Raw genomic sequence first — 21,441 nt, forward strand, 5'->3', positions numbered from 1 at the left:
AAAGATTAGAATGAATTGTTTGGCAAGGTGCTAGATCCAGACTCAAAAGCTATCAGAAGAAAATTAGGGGAAGATGCTGAGAAAATTTTTTTTCCAACTGAATTGATTGTCCATTGAAAGAGCCAAAGTAGAATGAATGGGACGAACTACTGAAGGCAATGGCCAGACTACTTTTGGACCATTGTGAGCAGTTTTGAGCCTCTTATCTAAGAAAGGATGTGCAGGCATTGGAGAGGGTCCAGAGGAGGTTCATGAGAATGACCCCAGGAATGAAAGAGTTAACATGAGTGTTTGATGCCTCTGGGCCTACACTCGCTGAAGTTTAGAAGACTGAGTGAGGATTTCATTGAAACCTATTGAATATTGAAAGGCCTAGATAAAGTGGAAGTTGAGAGCATGTTTCCAGTAATGAGGGAGTCCAGGAACAGAGGGCACAGCCTCAGAATATAAGGATGTTGCTTTAGAACAGAGGTGAGGAGGAATTTCTTTGCCAGAGGGTGCTGAATCTGTAGAGTTCTTTACCACAGATGGCTGTGGAGGTCAAGGTATTGGGAATATTTAAAGTGAAAGTTAGTAGGTTCTTGAATTGTAAGGACATCATAGGTTATAGAACAAAGAACAGATGAAAAGAAGATAGAATGGTTTTGAGGGAAATAATAAATCAGCTATAATCGAATGGCAGAGCAAGCTCAATGGGCTGAATGGCCTAATTCTGCTCCTATGTTTTATGGTCTTATTTGTTGGATCAACTGCTTGATGCACAACAAATGGTCATTTTTAAATGTGACATGCATTTACTGTGGAACAAATATAATGGGCGTGTCTTGAACCTTGGCTGCAAAATTCATTTTATTCTGTGTACCCACAAGTTTATAGAAAAGAGTTCATTTTCCATATTTTCATTTGACTTTTCCCTTCTTTGCACAGAAAGACAGCTGATCTAAACAATTGGAAGATTGATCAATATATAAACAATGGTGGCTGTAGAAAACTGAAAATTGAATTGAAGCCTTTTGGACATGATTGTGAGCATTAAAAAATTAAATTTATATTCAGCACTCCTATCCATATTTGGATATTACTGAATCCAGAGGTATGCTCAAAGAATAAATACTGAAACCTACTGAAAAGTTGCTGGCAGTTGTATAGCTGTTGTACAGCACTTGATCCATTTCCTTTTACATCTTGGTGATTGAAATGCTCATCTAGTGCAGGCAGTGCACTTCCCATTGCAACTACACTATAGGCGGAGGAAAAAAATCTGTCAGGAGAGACTACGGTATTTGGGTCTGTATTCCTTGTAGTTTTGAAAGATAAGGGGTTACATTTTTTATCAAACGTGAGATCCTAGACAGACTTCACAGGGTGGATGTTTTCACTAGCAGTAGAGTCAGGAACAAGGGAATATACTAGCTACAAAATAAGCGGGCAATTTAAAATTGAGATGTGTAAAACGTATTCTCCCAGAGGACAGCGAATCTCTGGAATTCTCTGGCACCAAGAGAGGTGACTGCTGGATCATCATGTTTATTTAATTTGGAGATAGATAAATATTTGAAAGATCAAGAAATTGTCAGTTTATAATACCACCAGAATGTCATATCCATGTTTTTCTTTGCAGCAGTAATTTTATTTTAACAAACGCTCACATATATTACCGTAGATTTCGCACTACAGAGCGCACCTGATTAAAAGCCGCTGGCTCTAATTTTAGAAAGAAAATCAATTTTGTACTTGTACAAGCCGCACCGGATTTTAGGCCGCAGGTGTCCCACGTTGTAATATGAGATATTTACACAGAAAGATATTACACGTGAGGATTTTTTAACTTTTAATTAAATCCATATGGTAACATAAACAAATACATATTGCAAATGCTTTTTTTCGAACCGTGCCTGTAACACGGCTACATTTAAATATACATACGTATCGGTAACACACAAATTACGTTGCGTATACATTCCAATATCTCCTAACGACTGGTAAAAAAATATATACTGCAGCCTACCAGGAAAAGTTATTGATTGCCTTTAACTTAAAAGCAGCGTTTCGCGCTCGTCTAATGCCCCCACCTTCCCGTTTATCGCAAACCGGTATTTCCCACAAGACGCGGTGAAACCGGATGTGACGTCATAGTATCCCGGGATGTAGTACTAACAAATGAATTACTAAGCGAAAATATTATAAACTAAATAACTGCCATAAAGGCAGCACAATGCTTTTCTTCGAGTGTTTTCCATGTTGATGAGGGTGAGTACAAATGACTGATTTACAATAATTTAATTGTGAAAGTGCGCTTGATTTATCGTACAATTTCATTGGACCTCTGTGAACTACTCATCAATTTTATTGGTCTACTGTTACGAGGCAAAATGTTTTTGGCGGCATGAAAAAAAATCATGCATTAGCCGCACCGTAGTAAAGACCGCAGTGTTCAAAGCTGTTCAAAATGTGGGAAAAAAGTAGCGGCTTATAATCCGACATCTACAGTAATCTGTTTTATAAGATGCAGTGATGTAATAGATAATGCTTGATATTTACGTTGCTGAGCTAGGTAAATCCACACAATTCACAACGGGATATTCAGGGAATATGCTCCCCTTTTATTAGTTCTACAAAATGCATTAGTTCACACTTAATTGGTGTTAAGTTTCATCTGCCATTGCTCTGCCCAATTTACCAGCTGGTCAATATTCAAGTCAAGTCAAGTCAACTTTTATTGTCATTTCGACCATAACATGCTGGTACAGTGCATAGTAAAAATGAGACAATGTTTTTCAGGACCATGGTGTTACATGACACAGTGCAAAAATCTAGACTGAACTACATAATAAAAAAAAACTCAGAGAAAGGTACACTAGACTACAGACCTACACTGGACTGCATAAAGTGCACAAAAACATTGCAGGCATTACAATAAATAATAAACAGGACAGTAGGGCAAGGTGTCAGTCCAGGCTTTGGGTATTGAGGAGTCTGATAGCTTGGAGGAAGAAACTGTTACATTGTCTGGTTGTGAGAGCCCGAATGCTTCGGAGCCTTTTCCCAGACGGCAGGAGGGAGTGAGAATGTGAAGAGGGTAAGGGGTACGTGTAGAAGGGGTGGGCGAGGGGTAAGTGTAGCAAAATATGTAGACAGGACCAGGGAGAGGATACGTCATTGGGGAAGTGGAGGAGGACAGGGAAGAGGTAGCTGAAATAAGATGCCAGACAGCATATGGCACCCACAAAGAAGAGGAACCTTGCGACCACAAGACAATGTGTTCGGCAAAGTATTTTGAGCTATATACCTATTTCGAGTGTTTTGCTTGCGTCCATACCCATTCCAAGTATTATGCTTGCGTCTGTGCTTATTCTGCGCATTTTCACGTGCTTAGCTATGCAATAGCCAATCAATTGATGAATTTGAATCGGTAACCATATTTGCGAATGTAGTACGCTGCTTTTGGGTATAAGTATGACCTTTGTAAACCGACAAATTGGGAGTTGGCTACCTTACGCCCGAAGTGCGTGGGGCTGCAAACTCCTCTCTGAATTAAAAACCGTTTCAGAGGTAATTTCGTGTCTCTGGTGTTTTTCCTCAACTAAGCAGGTTAATAATTTCAGGTTGACAATTTGGCGAGCCAAGCCAGGAGCCAAACGGTTGGCAGTTCAGGATCCGGTGTAAGAGATCGGCGGGCAGGTACGAGCAGGTTGAGACGGAAGGGCCCTCCGAGAGGTTTTTCTCGGTCTCTCTCTCCCTCTCTGACTCCCTGTTCCGACCCCTTCGGCTCCGGCTGACCATCCTACGGCCTCCACGGACAAAACGGAGAACCTCAGTTGGGAGACACATATAACAGATAAGAATTGCATTGAGTTTGGGGTTCGAGTCCCCTGGTTTAAGAAGTTGGGGTTAGAGGCCCTGCATAGAGTTTGGGGTTCGAGTCCCTGCACAGAGTTTGGGTTTGAGTCCCCTGGTTTAAGAAGTTGGGGTTAGAGGCCCTGCATAGAGTTTGGGGTTCGAGTCCCCTGGTTTTAGAAGTTGGGGTTAGAGGCCCTGCATAGAGTTTGGGGTTCAAGTCCCCTGGTATAGGAAGTGGGGTTAGAGACCCTGCATGGGGTTTGGGGTTGGAAGCTCCGGAGTAATACATATTTAATTTGATTAAAGTCTGGTTCCAACATCCAACTGAAACTGCATCCTGCCTTAGACTGGTTGTTAAGAGCAGAAATCTGCCACGCAAAGGTCAGGAAACTGAAGTGGATGCGAGAGTAAGTTACCAAAATGGGCCAGACTCTGGATAAATCAGGACCAAATACGCCATTATGGAAAATGTGTAAAGAATTCCCTGAAAACGAGACAGATTTACGGAGACTGAGCGCGCGGATGAATAAGAAGTTGGGGAATGAATTTTGGCCATTAGGGGGAACCTGGGACCTTGAGAAGTGTAAGCGAGCAGAGGGGCAGGTGTGGCAACAGAATGTCTCACAGAAATGGAAAGATCTAATTACGCGTGGTATACCGTGGTCAGTAGACTTAATGAGTGCTCCCGCCAGACCTGGGAGGTGAATGCAAAAAATAGAAAGATACCCATCAATGATAGTGATGGAAAACCAGGGGCTGGCCGGTACTGAAGGCCTTGTGTGAAATCTATGATGAACAGCGTAGGATTGATGATCATATGTAAAACTTGGTGATAAAAGGCCGGCACCGGATATGACTGGGCTGCAGACCCTATTTGACCCTAATGAGGACACTGATGAGGAGGAGGAGCAGCAGGTCCCTTTGCCTGCAGGGTCTGCGAATCCCGTCCCGCCTGTACCTTCGGAACCTTCTGCTCCCCCTGTGCCCTTGACCCATGATCAAGGGCCTTATGACCTTATGCACTCCTGACCCCAAGTCCACGGTTCACCAACCCTATTGCGGCCCGTACCCGAGCTAAAACCAGGAAAGGGGGCACACAAGGTACTAAACCTGCAACCCCCAAGAACCGCATGGCTCATAAATGGACTACAAGACGGAACTTCTATGTAGGTGACGGTCCATTGATAGACCCCCCAAGGGGACGAGTTTGACCCTGACTTAGTGATGATACTGACCCCAAGGATAATCCTGACACAGCCCTTGCTGGAAAATACCCTGATTGGCCCTACCCCACCAAAGATCCAGGTAGATCCAAGCCTCCCCCCCCCCCACCCGACAGATGCCAATGCGAGAGGTCCCTAACCCTCATCACAATCCAGCCCAGGCTGAGGATGCTGTGCAAAATCCCTTGACGGTTTCTGTGTATACCCCCTGGAAGCCCAATGAAATGCTGGTAGTGGTGCAGGGCGCCCCGGACAGAAAGCAGAAACCGGAGGAGTTTATTGAATATTTGCGGAGTACTATTAAGATCTACAGGGCGACCCCAAGGGATCTTTTTAGTTTCCCTGCATCAACCAGTGACGGTCTACTCTTCCCATGCGGTAACTGCCCTTCTAACCATGCACCAACTCAACATCTCACTCAGGCGAGACTCAGCCGCTACGAGATTGCTCTTCTCCATAATCCGTTACTGACGTTCGCCTATTGCACCACACTTAACCCTGCTACCTTTGTGGATCACCCGCCCGACCTTCTATCCGAGCCTCCCCACTCCTGCGTAGACCGAAACCACTTCCTCATTTCCCTGCGGCCAGACCTCCAGGACATTGAGTTCGACAATCCGGACCTGATACTTGTGGACTGTTTGTCCTCTGTCTCCCCGGACGGTGTCCGGCAATCAGGTTATGCCATTGTGACCCCACACACCACCTTGGAGGCGGCAGCCTTCCACCCACCAGTCTTGGCCCAACAGGCTGAACTTTTCGCCCTCACTCGCGCATGCATCCTTGCCTCGGGTCAGACAGCCAATATTTATACGGATTCACGTTATGCATTTGGGGTCGCTCACGATTTTGGCACACTATGGGCGCAGCGGGGCTTCTAAACGTTGGCTGGCAAAAGCAGTGCCAACGCCCCTACATTGACAATTTGCTCAAAGCCATCCAGCTTGCTATTATAAAATGTGCCGCCCACAAGTAAGTAAAGGCAATGCCAGGGCAGACCTGGCAGCCAAGCGAGCCTCCTCCTCTAAAACAATAACTGTGGATTCGGCCCCACGCCTTTTGCCTGCCAGGCAGCCGGTTGATAGCCCAGGCATATCCGACATCACACGATTACAGGGGGATGCCCCGCGACAGAAATTGATGTTTGGAAGAAACATGGTTGTATTACTAATAACGCAACGGGCCTCTGGCAGACCCCAGCAGGTCAGACTTGTATTCCTGATTCTCTCCTGCCTGTCCTGGTCTACCGCCTCCACTCTGACACCCACCTCGGCAAGGAATACATGATCATTGACTTGGAGGTGGATGCGGTTCCACCCATCAATAACATCAAGTGCATAGCGGTTTTGCATGGAGAAGAGCCGCAGTTGGTTAAGGCTGTCAGTTATGAGTCTTAATGCTCCCCTGGTGGCGTTCCCAAGGCTCATGAGACTACAGGCCAGATAATTCCGATTGCGGTGGATGCCTCTCCAAGCCCTGTAGGAAAAGGGAGTGTCACCCCACCAAGGACCCCTTAGGGACCTCTTGCTCTTGCCATGAGACAAAGTGCCAGTCCCTGGCCCAGGGGGTGCAACTTCTTTGTGGGGAGGGGAACTGCATCCACCTCCAAGTCAATGATCATGTATTCCTACGACCTGAATATCGCAGGGGTACCAAATGAGTGTACGCCTCTGCCGGTATAGGAGAATGGAGTGATGCAATACACCTAAAGGGTAAGGGTAGCACTGAGACCATGTATACCCTCCCGGGGTATTTTTTCTTCTATAACGGCATTGCCACCAACTTCCTGGAGTACCCATACCCTTCCTCGGTGGCCTATGGCACCTTCCTCCCCACCGCCGTCCCTTGCCCTGGGACTTGTGGTCCCCTGTCCTGCCCGTCTGGGAGGTACAAGAGAGAGATCTCCCAAGAATTTTGTGCAGATTACCAAGTCCTGACCACCCTAACCGCAGGTCAGGTGGCTGGATATGGGGCAGCTGGCTTTTTCTCTTTGGGAGCATCAGGAGCCACTATGGTGGCCCACAATCGGAATTATCTGGCCTGTGGTCTCATGAGCCTTGGGAACGCCACCAGGGGAGCATTAAGACTCATAACTGACAGCCTTAACCAACTGCGGCTCTTCTCCATGCAAAACCGCTATGCACTTGATTATCTCCTCGCCTGGGAGGGTGGGCTCTGTGCTATCGTAAAGGACAAATGCATAATGGGGCTAGACGATGCTACTGCCAACATAACACGGTATATGAACAAAATAGATGAACAGTTAGGATCCATTAAGGAAGGAACAGGTTGGGCAGGATGGGGGGGACTGGGGACTAAATGCATGGAGGGACTGGTTGATCAATGGGGCTATTTACACGCTGACGGCTATTATAGGGATTTTTGTCTGTATCGCCATTGTCAAATGTGTCCTGAACGGCATGATGGCCTCGTTAGGGGACCTGCTGCCGGCTAAGCCACTGATGGTAGTACGAGCAACCGTCGAGGCCACCAAACTCCTCGAACCTGCACCAGAGGATTTTCACGATATTGATGAGTGATCATTTCATGATCACAGGAGAGAATGAGAATGTGAAGAGGGTAAGGGGTACGTGTAGAAGGGGTGGGCGAGGGGTAAGTGTAGCAAAATATGTAGACAGGACCAGGGAGAGGATACGTCAAGAGGTAGCTAAAATAAGATGCCAGACAGCATGTGGCAACCACAAAGAAGAGGAACCTTGCGACCACAAGACAATGTGTTTGGCAAAGTATTTTGAGCTATATACCTATTTTGAGTGTTTTGCTTGCGTCCATACCCATTCCAAGTATTACGCTTGCGTCTATGCTTATTCTGAGCATTTTCACGTGCTTAGCTATGCAATAGCCTTTCAATGGATGAATTTGAATCGGTAACCATATTTGCGAATGTAGTACCCTGCTTTTGGGTATAAGTATGACCTTTGTAAACTGACAAATTGGAAGTTGGCTACTTTACGCCCGAAGTGCGTGGGGCTGCAAACTCCTCTCTGAATAAAACCCGTTTCAGAGGTAATTTCGTGTGTCTGGTACATTTTTCCTCAACTAAGCAGGTTAATAATTTCAGGTTGACAAGAGAAGAGATTGTATGAGGGGTGCATGGGGTCCTTCATAATGCTGTTTCCTTTGCGGATGCAGCGTGTAGTGTAAATGTCCATGATGGCAGTAAGAGAGACCCCAATGATCTTCTCAGCTGACCTCACTATCCGCTGCAGGGTCTTGCGATCCGAGATGGTGCAATTTCCGAACTAGGCAGTGATGCAGCTGCTCAGGATGCTCTCAATACAACCCCTGTAGAATGTGATGAGGATGGGGGGGTGGGAGGTTATTCAGTAACCTAAGATAATTATTCTCACTATTGACACATCAACAATTTCTGTGTCATTTGCCATCATACCTACACACAGTGGCCACTTTGTTAGGTACACCTGAACACCCCGTTAATGCAAGTATCTAATCAGCCAATCATGTGAAGAGGTTCAGTTGTTGTTCAGACCAAACATCAGAATGGGAAAGAAATGTGATTTAATTGACTTGACTGTGAAATGATTGTTGGTGCCTGTTGGGGTGGTTTGAGTATCTCAGAAACTGCTGGGATTTTCATGGACAGCAGTCTGTAGAATTTACAGAAATGCGAAAAACAAAAAAAAAAGCACCTAGTAGCTGAAAATGCCTTGTTAATGAGAGAGGTTAGAAGAGAATGGCCACACGAGTTTAAGCTGGCAGGAAAGCAACAATAACTCAAATAACCATACGTTAGTAAGCAGAAGAGTACCTCTGAAAGCACAATATTATCAAACGTTGAATCCGATGTGCTCCAGCGGCAGAAGACCACAGACATATACACAGTGGCCACTTTGTTAGGTATATGAGATACCTAATAAAATAGCCACTGCATGTAATTCATTAATGTAAACAATAAGCAGAGATCCTATTCCCTGTGCTACACCCTTAGTAACAGGGTTTCTATAATAAAGGCAATTCTACAGCATTGTCATCCGTTTCCTCTTACTGTGCCAATTTTGGGTCTAGTTTGTCAGCTTAACTTGGATCCCATCAGGTTTAACCTTTTGGATCAGACTACTAAGTGGTTTCTTGTCAATAATCTGACCAAAGTCCATGGTCAGACTGGCCTCATCACTGTGTTTTGTTAATCTGTTGCAAGTAAACTCCTACACAAGAGTGAGTATGTGAGAACTCAAAGGTTCATTACTTTTCTCTTTCCCATGTTCTTGAATGGGGATGAAGTCCTCTAAGCAGATATTACTAAATTCTTTTGGTTTCTCACAATGATTTAAGAATTATTATTATTAATAATAAGTACTCTATTGAACCCGAGTGGGAAATTATTTTGTTACAGCAGCTACATTTAAAAACACACTTAGCAATAATAATAATAAATATAGTAATAATATTAACAAATAATGAAGTATAGAATAATAATAAACACAATAATTTACCGATGTGCAATGCTGTGCAATAATAATGTATGGAATAATAAACCAGAGACTATTGCACTGTGATGTGTATTCTCCTGTCAAACATGAGAAAGTAAAATTATCAATAGTGCAATTGATTCCCCAAAGTAAATTTATCATTAAAGTACATAAATGTCACCATATACAACCCTGAGTTTTGTTTTCTTTCAGACATGACACAGTAAATCCAGGAAACATAATAGAATCAATGGAAGACTGTACCCAACAAGATGGACAAACAACCAATATGCAAATGATAACAAATGTGTGCAAGTAGAAAAGGGAAAAAAAGAAATAATAAATAAATAATATCAAAGACATGAGATGAAGAATCCTTGAATGAGTCCGTAAGTTGTGGAAACATTTCAGTGATGATGCATGTGAAGTTGAGTGAAGTTATCCCCTGTGGTTCAGGAGCCTGATGGTTAAAAGGTTATAGCTGTTCTAGAAGCTGGTGGTATGAGTCCTGAGGTTCTTGATGGCAGCAATGAAAAGAGAGCATAGCCTGGGTGGTTGGGGTCTACTGCTAGTTGGGGTCTCTGATAGTGGATGCTGCTTTCCTGCAACAACACATTGTGTAGATGTGCTCAATGATGGGAAGGACTTTATCCATGATGGACTGAGCCATATCCACTATTTTTGTATGATTTTCTATTCAAGGATATTGGTGTTTCCATATCAAGCTTTGACACAACCAGTCAATATACTCTCCATCACGTGTATATATAGAAGTTTGTTAAAACTTTAGATGTCATGCCAAATCTTCACATACTCCTAATGAAGTAGAGCTCCTGCTGTGCTTTCTTCGTAATGGCACTTGCATGTTGGGTCCAGGACAGGTCCTCTAAAATGATAACACTGAAGAATTTAAAGTTGCTGACCCCCTCCATCTCTGATCCTCCAATGAGGACTAGCTCATGGACCTCCTCCTCCTCCTGGTCAATAATCAGCACCTTGGTCTTGCTGACATAGAGTAAGAGGTGGTTGTCATGGCATCAATTTCACCATCTTTGATCTGGCTCACGACAGTGGTATCATTAGCAGACTATGCTTATCCTCATAGTCATAAATATAAAGTGAGAAGAGAATGGGGCTAAGTACACAGCCTTGTGGTGTACCTGTGCTGATGGAAATTGTGGAGCAGATGTTGTTGTTGAATTTGAACTGACTAGGGTCTGCAAGTGATGAAATCGAGGCTCCAGTTGCACAAGGAAGTATTCAGGCCTAGGTTGTGAAGATTATTGATTAGTTTTGAGGGGATGATGGTATTGAATGCCAAGCTGTAGTCAATGAGGAGCATCCTAATGTATGCATCTTTTCTGTCCTAGACAGTCAGAAAAACCAAAATAAATTTTGAGATGCTAAAAATAGAAATATTCTAAACAAAGCAGCAAAATGATAATCTATTTTAAATCAGAAATGCCCCTGACTGCTTTTAATCTGTGGATATCTCAAGTGAGTCTTGCAGTTAATCTTTAAAAAAAATAGTAGCATCCAATAAATTAGCATGGTAGGGTTTTTTCCCCCAGCATCCTTTCATTGAAACAAATAGAACAACATTCTTCTTGCTTATTTATCATCTGGCTTTTTAAATGGTAACATGGTTTTGTTGAGTAATCATTTCAATCATGCCCAAAGAATGATTCAATAAGAACCTTAGTGATGTAAAACTGTAACACATTGGGTCCAAATCACCTGCTCCACCCAATCTTGCCTTATTTATTGCATGTCATGTCTCAAATTACAGATGTACTATAAACACAAAAAATTGAAGCAGGGTAGTCTGTTTGGCTTCTTTCACTTACACTGCCAATCAATTAGATCAGTACTTATCCTTTACCTTTGGACCACTTTCCTGTATTTATTCCAGATGCCTTGATTCTGTTAATGTCCAAAAATCAATTTCTAGCCAACAGCTGCAACAACTGAGCCTCCACGCTACACTTGGGTATTGAATTTCAAAGATTGATTTATCTCTGTATTTCCTTTCCAAGTCTCATAAGGATTGTGTATGTTTCAAAGAGATAATCTTTTATTCACCCAAACTCTAATGAGGGCGGGGCCAGTCGGCTTAGTTCCTCCCCCCAGTTTCCCAATATTTCATAATGTTATCGTGGAAAATGATCAATCTAGTTTGCATCCGAATGGATCAATACTAATTATTTCTCCTATTACTGCATAATACTTGATCTATCGATTATCCACTTATTCACTGAAATAATTGGTTTTAAATTCACCCCCTTGATGTGCAGTTTGTGTGCTCTGCTCATTTTTTATAGATCCAGACAGCATGATATAGGTTAACATAGTCTAAAGTATCAAGTCACTAATTGATCCTAAAAGTAGAGAAGTGTTTATTAACCTGATAAAACAAATCCTGTAAAGCCTTGTTTTTGTTTTCTCCTATGTTTTCCAGGTTTATGAACTACGGTATGTCACAGACTGTCAATATGTTCATTGGAGATGCTGTATGTTTTGCTCAGCTTGGCTGATGACCTGATACATTATGGATAGCCCACCCAAACTGACTGGAGAAACTTTGATTGTACATCATATTCCCCTGGTTCATTGTCAAGTCCCAGACAGACAATGCTGCAACATAGGCAAAAGATCAAACCCCTTCTACCACAATGATCTGGGAATCACAAGAACTACATCACTGCCAGAGAGGGATCTGCTTCAGAAGGAAACATTATTGTACAGCAGCTTAATTCAGGCCTCTTGCTTACCTCCTGGGACAACACATGAAACTGATGCAAGGCGACTGATTTCAAAAGAGAAATCTGCAATCGAACAGCACAATTCATTAAATTTGAAAAATCATGAGAACAATGATCAGGAGAGCTCCAATAATTGTTCTTTCCTTTCTCAGAATAGCAACATTAGTAACCCACCATTTGTTCTGCATGAACAGCCATTTCATCTTCATTCTGCTGAGAACAGCACACAACAGTGGAGCCCGCCCAGTGGGCAAGGAATTATTGAAGATCAAGAGGAACAAACTCATGCATGTGACGGCAAGAAGTCAGATAACACCAACACATCAAGATCAGCATCAGCTGACTTAATACAACAACCTATATGCAACTGTACTAATGAAAGCACATCAACCTTATTTTTTGATTGTAATGAAGGACTGGGCAGCAGCCCAGATGAAATGTTCAGGAAGCAAAATTTATTGGAGAGCAGAACATGCAGCTGCTCCAGTTTAGATATGCAACAAAGCAGAAGTTGTGTCTTCTCAGATCAATCTGAAGTAGATAATCAGCATATGACCTATAATAGTGATTCCTCATGTAACAGTTCAGATGGTGTCCTGGTCAACTTTACAGCCATCTACAATAAAATGAAAAGCCACTCAAAGTCCAATCTAAGTTCAGGTAACATGTCCCATGATTCTTCATATTGTTGTCACTCAGACATGGGTGCATTCTACTTGGACCTACATTCTTCACCTAGTGAGCCAAAGAATTCATGTGAGACGAACAATGGGGATACTGCCATGCAAAATTGTTTGTGTCAGCAGTGTTCAGTTGCTGTAGATGACAACTGCAATTCTTACCATCTACCATGTGAAAATGTGCCCTGTTCTTCTGAGAATTCAGATTCAACTGCTTGTTTTCAAAGTCAAGCAAGACTAGTTGTTGCCACACAAAATTATTATAAGCTTGTGACTTGTGACCTATCATCTCAGTCTACACCAAGCCCAGTTGGATCATCGATAACAAGCTGCTCAGAAGATCACATTAAAAGTACAAGCCCTAGTCACCCTACAGAATATTACCTCTTTCAGCAGCCAGAAGACACAAAGAATAACACTGATCATTGCTGTTCTGAGAAACCAGCAGCAGAATCTTCTGAAAACCTCATAGAAGGTCAAGTGTACGTGAATGTAGCTTCAAATGCTTCTGGTAGGCAGAGATCAAGGAGCTATGATCGCAGTTTGGATAAAAGTCCGACTGCCGGGTTGGGATCCCTGGAACGCATGTATAGCTGCCCAGGCAAGCTGAGTGATGGTCACACAGGTACATCTCAGAGATCACCACCAAGGCGAGTAACTTCATTTGCTGAAATTGCTCGAACCAGGAAAAAAAGTGGAAACTCGCCACCACTCAAATCTAGTGGAGAATCAATAGAGTTCTCTCCAATACTGGAAAATCAGAAAGAAAATAATGTGTTTGCTTATTCAGAAGACCATTACCATGGCATGCCTGGCAGAACCACTGCAATAATGGATTTAACAACATCATGTGATGCACCCTTTATTCATCACTTCAACAAAAACAGTAATTCAAATGGGCATGAGAGAGCTCACCTGGTAGATTGTGGACCATGTTACAATGGGGAAGAATCCAGGAAACCAATTAATAAACAACAGATTGAGAGGGAGGCATCGTTTGACAGCAGAATTAAAGTGGAAGGTAAGCTGGAAGGTAAGAATAACTTATTCACTGGTCTAATAGACATTTACAATATCACTTTGTACTTCTGGTCATTTTTTCTGTTATAACTAAATATATGTATTTTTGTTTCATCTCAGCAAAAGTACTTGAACAATAAGATATGAAAACACTTTTATATGGCATACATGTTAGCATCACGTATAGGCAGAAAGGTTCAGCTGTTACACACAGCTCAGCTTTGTACTAGAATCAGAATACTGTCTGTAAAAAAAAATTATTTTGTTTCTTCACATCTATTAATTTCATTTTATCTTACCTGAATGAATTTAAGAGAAGTTATTTCTCAGTAAAATCTTTGTTGTTTTAATTACTGCTGTAATATGAGTGTGGTGTGTTTAAACAGCTTCATTTATTAGACCATAAGATATAGGAGCCGAGTTGGGCCATTTGGCCCATTGATCATGACTGCCATTTGATCATGACTGATCAATTCCGTTCTTCTTCTGCCTTCTCCCTGTAATCTTTCACACCCTGACTTATCAATAATCTATCAACCTACGCCTTAAATACATCTGATGACCTGGCCTCCCACAGCTGCCAGTAGCAACAAATTCCACAGATTCACCACCCTCTGCCTAAAGAAATTCCAGAATTTACAGTCAGAATGCAGCTAGGAGGTTCTTCCAGCTGTATTCTGACTGTGAATTTAACTCTCTCTACCCTTTTTCACAATGATGTAATTGTGTTACTTGACAAATAAACCAGAAAACTTGATGAAATGTGACCAGTTTAGCAATTTTATATGTGGTCTAAGAAAATCTGGAAATAAAATGCTTAAATATATATGAAAGCCACAATGTGATTCCTGCTGGCCTGAAGGAAAGAAGCCTGGTATTGGCATATATTTGACTTAATTCTCATATCACAATTTCCTTGTGAAGGCACTCTGTTGTACTAAGCTACAACCACAGTTCAAGAACCACCTTCTGGGGCAATAAGGAATGGAGCTGTTTACCTGCCAGTGTTACCCATGTCTGAAGAAAAAACAATTAATTTTACAAATTATCCAATAAAATCTAGGATTTATATAGCAGTTCAATATACCTGCATTGGAGCAGGAGGAATTGATAAACTGAAATAAAGAAAAGATTTCAATGTTTTGAGCAAATGGTTGGCTGAAAGTAAAAACCTTAAGCAATTTTTTTTAAAGATATGGAGATAGAAAAGTTTGTTAATGTGAAAGCAGTGTATTTTGAAATTAAGATTAGAATTTAAAATTGAAGGCTTAGAATAATCATGTCTGGACGTGATTATGGTGAGGATGAAGGCTTCAGCAATCACTGAGCTAAGACATGGGTAGAATTGCATAGCATCACAGTGGTGAAAATAGATTGTATAGCGATGGCACATATTTGTTCCATAGCTTATCCATTAATCAGTAAGCACAAGATTGTTTAGTTGTTGCTTGCTGTTAATCTTTTTTTCCTGCATAGCAATTCAGATATAATCAGGTAACATACATACTGTCACCAGCTTGCTGAAATGTTTCATGATATTCTTAAGAGATGTCAATCAGATGGTAAATTATATTATATATATGGTATATTGTGTGAAAACCTAGAACTGTAACCTTAAGAACATAAGACCATAAGACATAGGAACAGAATTAGGCCATCTGGCCCATTGAGTCTGCTCCATCATTCAATCATGGCTGATCTTTTTTTTCTATCTTTTCCTGAACCCCAATTCCCAGCCTTCTCCCTGTAACCTTTGATGCTGTGTCTTCTCAAGAACCTATCAATCTCTGCCTTAAATACACCCGACGACCTGTCTTCCACAGCTGCACGAGGCAAAATATTCCACAAATTCACCACCCTTTGGCTAAAGAAATTTCTCTGCATCACTGTTTTGAATGGCACACCTCTATCCTGAGGCTGTGCCCTCTTGTCCTTGACTCTCCCACCAGGGGAAACATCCTTCCCACATCTACTCTGTCTGGGCCTTTCAACATTCAAAAGGTCTCAATGAGATCCTCCTTCATCTTCATCAAAGATTCCAACGAGTGCAGACCCAGAGCCATCAAACATTCCTCGTATGATAGCCCTTTCATTCCTGGAATCAACTTGTGAACCACCTCTGGACCCTCTCCAATGCCAGCACAACTTTTCTAAGATGAGGGGCCCAAAACTGTTCACAGTACTCAAGTTGTGGCCTCACCAGTGCCTTATAAAGTCTCAGCATCACGTCATTGCTCTTGTATTCTAGACCTCTTGAAATGAATGCTAACATGGCATTTGCATTCCTCACCACTGGCTCAACCTGCAAGTTAACCTTCAGGGTGTTCTGCACAAGGACTCCTAAGTCCCTCTGCATCTCAGATTCCTGTATTTACTCCATGTTTAGAAAATAGTCTACACTTTTATTTCTACTACCAAAGTGCATGACATGCATTTTCCAAAATTGTATTTCACTTGCCACTTTCTTCCCCATTCTCCTAATCTGTCCAAGTCCTTCTGCATCCTTCCTGTTTCCTCCATACTACCTGCTCCTCCACTAATCTTCGTATTATCTTCAAACTTGGCAACAAAGCCATCTATTCCATCATCTAAATCAGTTATATACAGCATAAAAAGAAGTGGTCCCAACACCGACCCCTGTGGAACACCACTAGTCACTGGATCCTTTTATTCCCACTTGCTGCCTCCTACCAATCAGCCAATGCTCTAACCATGTTAGTAACTTTCCTGTAATACCATGGGCTCTTAACTTGGTAAGCAGCCTCATGTTTGGTACCTTGTCACAGGCCTTCTGAAAGTCCAAATATACAACATCCACTACATCCCCTTTATCTATCCTATTTGTTATCTCATCAAAGAATTCCAACAGGTTCATCAGGCAGGATTTTCCCTGAAGGAAACCATGCTGACTTTGTACTATCTTGTCCTGTTTCATCAAGTACTGCACCACCTCATCCTTAACAATTGACTCTAACATCTTACCAACCACTGAGATCGGGCTAACTGGTCTATAATTTCCTTTCTGCTGCTTTCCGCCTCTCTTAAAGAGTGGAGTAACATTTTCAATTTTCCAGTCCTCTGGCTTCATGCCAGAGTTCAATGGTTTTTGAAAGATCATTTCTAATACCACCACAATCTCTAACACTACCTCTTTCAGAACTCTAGGGAACCCTAGGTATCAATCCCTATTGTGTTTGTCCCTGCTGCCAGGTACATATTATCTATCTATACTATTCCACCATGTACCAATCTATATTCCCCCATTTTCCAGCACTCAGCCTGTAACCCCATATGCTATGATAGACCTCTCAGCCTCACCACTCTCACACCTCAGTGAATCTATCAGGTTCATCACTGAAATACAGTAAAGGCAATTTTCAAATGCTTTTCTAAATATTCCATTGATTTCTTGTCAAAGCAGATCAAATCTTCACACCACAAATATTAATATAGTGGAATGAAATGGAAAATCGTGGAAGAAAATTAAGTAGATATTTATCATTATCTCTTTTAAAAGAAATTGTGATAGCTCAATAGCTGAATTTGAAAACCCCATGTATTTCCAGACGTTCTGCATTTCAGATTGTTGGGACTTGGTGTGTTATACAAATGCCACATTAATATTGAGTAAGTTATTATTTATTTGTCCAAAAGGCAATGATTTTAGAAAATTTCAAATATTAATCAAAAAGTTTAAAACTCTGCTAGCTATCATTGTCTTTGTATGGCATGAAAACACTCTGCCTGTGTCTGTGCCAGCAATCATGAACCTGCCTATTCTACTCCCACATTCCAGTGCTGGGTCTGCAGTGTTGTATGTCACAGAGTTTCAAGTGCTTATCAACATACTTCTTAAATACTGTGTATTCCAGTTAATTGGGACACATTGTGACCAATCTATTTTGGCACAATTAAACAGCTGCATCAATTAGCTGAAATTTCATGGAAATATTTAAAAAGGGAGAAAAAAGAAAAAATAGTTTTAACTGAGTAACAAAGTATGAATTTAAATGAAATACAGAATAAATTAGAACATTATCATCACTACCACAGTACTATAAAACTGTGTATTGGTTTCTAATAGTTATCGATGGAGAAATTCATAGAGTGAATGCTGCTGTGTTTTTTTTCGTTTGCAAATGAACAAAAGCAGCGCAGACACCTAGTGCAGATAATGGACTTCCATCATACAGTGCTTTTAACGATTGCATCCTCCAAATCTTCATTTTCACTGTAACATTCAAGATGATTGTTGATACCTTAATTCTTCCTAGTTTCTAACTTGAAGTAGTGAAATCGTCTTACTTTTACTCCTGACCATTTCTGGCATCTCCAAGCCTGAATGCTTGAAACCGCAGTGAGAAAAACCGTTCTGAATTGTCCCATTCTGATGTGTCGACCCATGGTCTCCTCTAATGCCAAGATGAGGCCACCCACAGCGTGGAGGTGCAGTACATTATATTCCATCTGGGTGTGAATATTGATTTCTCCTTCCAGTGAACAAATTCTACCCCCCTCCCGCCCTGCATTCCCCACTGACCTTTTACTTCTTCCCACCTGCCTATTACTTCCCCCTGGATCCCCTCTCCCTTCCTTTTCTCCTATTGTCCACTTTGCTTTCTATCAGACTCTTTCTTCTCCAGACCTTGACCTTTCCCACCCACCTGGCTTCACTTATCACCTCAAACATGAGGAAATCTACAGATGCTGGAAATTCAAGCAATACACACAAAATGCTGGTTCAACGCAGCAGGCCAGGCAGCATCTATAGGAAGAAGTACATTGATGCTTTGGACCAAGTCCTGACAAAGGGTCTCAGCCCAAAACATCGACTGTACTTATTCCTATAGATGCTGCCTGGCCTGCTGCGTTACACCAGCATTTTGTGTGTGTTGCTTCACTTATCACCTTCTGGCAAGCCTCTTTCCGCTCTCCTCAACTTTTAATTTAGGCATCTCCTTCCTACTCTCTCAGTCCTGAAGAAGGGTCTCAGCCCAAAATGGCAATTCCTTACTCTTTTCCATAGATGCTGCCTGACTGCTGAGTTCCTCCAACATTTTGTGTGTGTTGTTTGGATTTCCAGCACCTGCAGATTTTCTTATGTTTCTGAATTGTTGTACTGCTTATTTCTTGCCAACTATCTGTGACACAAATCACTGCTTCTTGAATAAAAACACATCCAACTGATGCTATTTAAAAACTGTTCTAAGCTCAGTGTAGTTTCCAGTGGCCACACAAGTGCACATGACTGATGCTAATTAGAAACCATTCACCAACAGTCTCCTGACCCAATTAAGTGGCATAGTGTCCCAAATAAATGTAGGGAATCCAAACTATTTTCTCAATTAGGTTTTGTTCTTTAAGAGTGTTGTAAAATAAGTGACTGTCCTGATTAACTGATTGCCCAATTAACTGGAATCCACTGTATTGTGAGTGTGCCTGCCTTTAATACCCTTCAAGCAGTATATTTTCATATTTCTTCTGGTTACTGAACTTTTGCTAAGGTGGTAAGTTTCTCACCATCTGCCCTTCCTTCTGCAATCTCTGACTGCATCCCAAGTAACATCCCGGTAAATCTCTTAACCATATAACCACATAACAATTACAGCACGGAAACAGGCCATCTTGGCCCTTCTAGTCCGTGCCGAATGCTTACTTTCACCTAGTCCCACTGACCCGCACTCAGTCCATAACCCTCCATTCCTTTCCTGTCCATATACCTATCCAATTTTATATTAAATGACAATACCGAACTTGCCTCTACCACTTCTACTGGAAGCATGTTCCACACAGCTACCACTCTCTGAGTAAAGAAATTCCCCATTCCGCCTTCAGGGGACTATGCACCATTATTCCTAGATCACTCTGTTCTTTTTACTGCATTCCTCAATGCCCTACCATTTACCATGTATGTCCTATTTGGATTATTCCTATCAAAATGTAGCACCTCACACTTATCAGTATTAAACTCCATCTGCTATCGTTCAGCCCACTCTTCTAACTGGCCTAAATCTCTCTGCAAACTTTGAAAACCTACTTCATTATCCACAACGCCACCTATCTTAGTATCATCTGCATATTTACTAATCCAATTTACCACCTCATCATCCAGATCATTAATGTATATGACAAACAACATTGGACCCAGTACAGATCCCTGAGGCACACCACTAGTCACAGGCCTCCAACCTGACAAACAGTTATCCACCACTACTCTCTGGCATCTCCCATCCAGCCACTTCACTCTTCTTCACTCTTTCCAGAGCCATCACATCCTTACTGAAGTTTGGCAATGAAAACTGCACACAGTACTTCAGCTGTGGATTAACTAATGTTTTAACACAGTCATATGCTCCCTTCCCTTATAATCTGTGCTTTAACTAAAAATCTGGTGTTCCATGTTCCATCTTAACTACCTTGTTGCTACCTTCAGGGATTCTTGGGCACATACATTCAGGCTCCTCCGTATTTGCTATGGATCATTATCAGTGTGCTAGCATTATTAATTATCCTATAATGTACTACCTCAGATTTTTCAGAAATAAATTCCATTGCCATTTCTGATGGCATGAACATTGATTTCTTGAACTTCCGGTAATGCCTCCCTTCCACCCCCCCCCCCCCACCTCTCCTTCACCATTCCCCATTCCTGTTTCCTTCTCTCTCCTAGCTCCTTACCTGCCCATCATTTCCCTCTGGTGCTCCTCCTCCTTCCCTTTCTTCAATGATCTTCTACCCTCTCCTATCAGATTCACCCTCTTCCTGCCTTTTATCTCTTTATCACTTTACTTCACCTCCTCCCCCTTTCCCTGTTTCATCTATCGCCTACCACCTTGTACTTCTTCCTCTCCTCCCCCACCTTCTAACTCTTAAATTTGCATTTTTCCCCAGTCCTAATGAAGGTCTTGGCCTGACTGTTTATTAATTTCCATAGATACTGCCTGATCTGCTGAGTTCCTTCAGCATCTTGTGTGTGTTGCCATTTCTGTTCTCATTTTATTAATTTATCAATGTGTGATTCTGTAATCACAGACTATCCTCCTCATAATTAACAATGCCACTGGCGTTCATGTCGTCTGCAAACATGCCATCAGGCCTCCTGCATTCACATCCACCACTGTTATGTAGATAAAAAGACAGAGGGTCTGTCACCAATCTCTGCAGTATGCCACAGGTCACAGTCTTACATCTGCAAAAGTAATCCTCGACCATCATCATTTGTCTCCTTTCACAATTTCCTGTTAGGTTACAAATTCTTTTCCATTTAAAGGATCCAATTGAAATGGATTAACCATACTTCAAACAGGGCTAAATTGCAGAAAAAAATATAAAACACATTTTGATCTGCATGGTGACAAATGTGTAGAAGGGGATAACAGCAAATAAAGGAGAAGGTCCAGAGAGGACTATTTAATCCACATTTATCTTTGAATTTTATTGTGCCTCAGAAGTATGTGCTGGAAAA

At 41.9% G+C, this 21,441-nt stretch overlaps 1 protein-coding gene across 6 annotated transcripts in view; it reads left to right on the forward strand.

Moving 5' to 3' along the window:
• The window catches only part of rusc2 (RUN and SH3 domain containing 2), a 124,031-nt gene that overhangs the window by 47,642 nt on the left and 54,948 nt on the right, over positions 1–21,441 (forward strand). For 5 of the 6 annotated variants that reach the window (XM_073064368.1, XM_073064372.1, XM_073064373.1 and 2 more), the window contains exon 2: positions 11,973–13,989. In XM_073064368.1, the coding sequence (XP_072920469.1) occupies positions 12,063–13,989 (1,927 nt within the window). In that variant the 5' untranslated portion in view covers positions 11,973–12,062. The remainder of the gene's footprint in view (positions 1–11,972; positions 13,990–21,441) is intronic. The other variant, XM_073064371.1, reaches the window with a different exon arrangement.

This window comes from Hemitrygon akajei, chromosome 13 (assembly GCF_048418815.1).
Source record: "Hemitrygon akajei chromosome 13, sHemAka1.3, whole genome shotgun sequence".
Taxonomy (NCBI): domain Eukaryota; kingdom Metazoa; phylum Chordata; class Chondrichthyes; order Myliobatiformes; family Dasyatidae; genus Hemitrygon; species Hemitrygon akajei.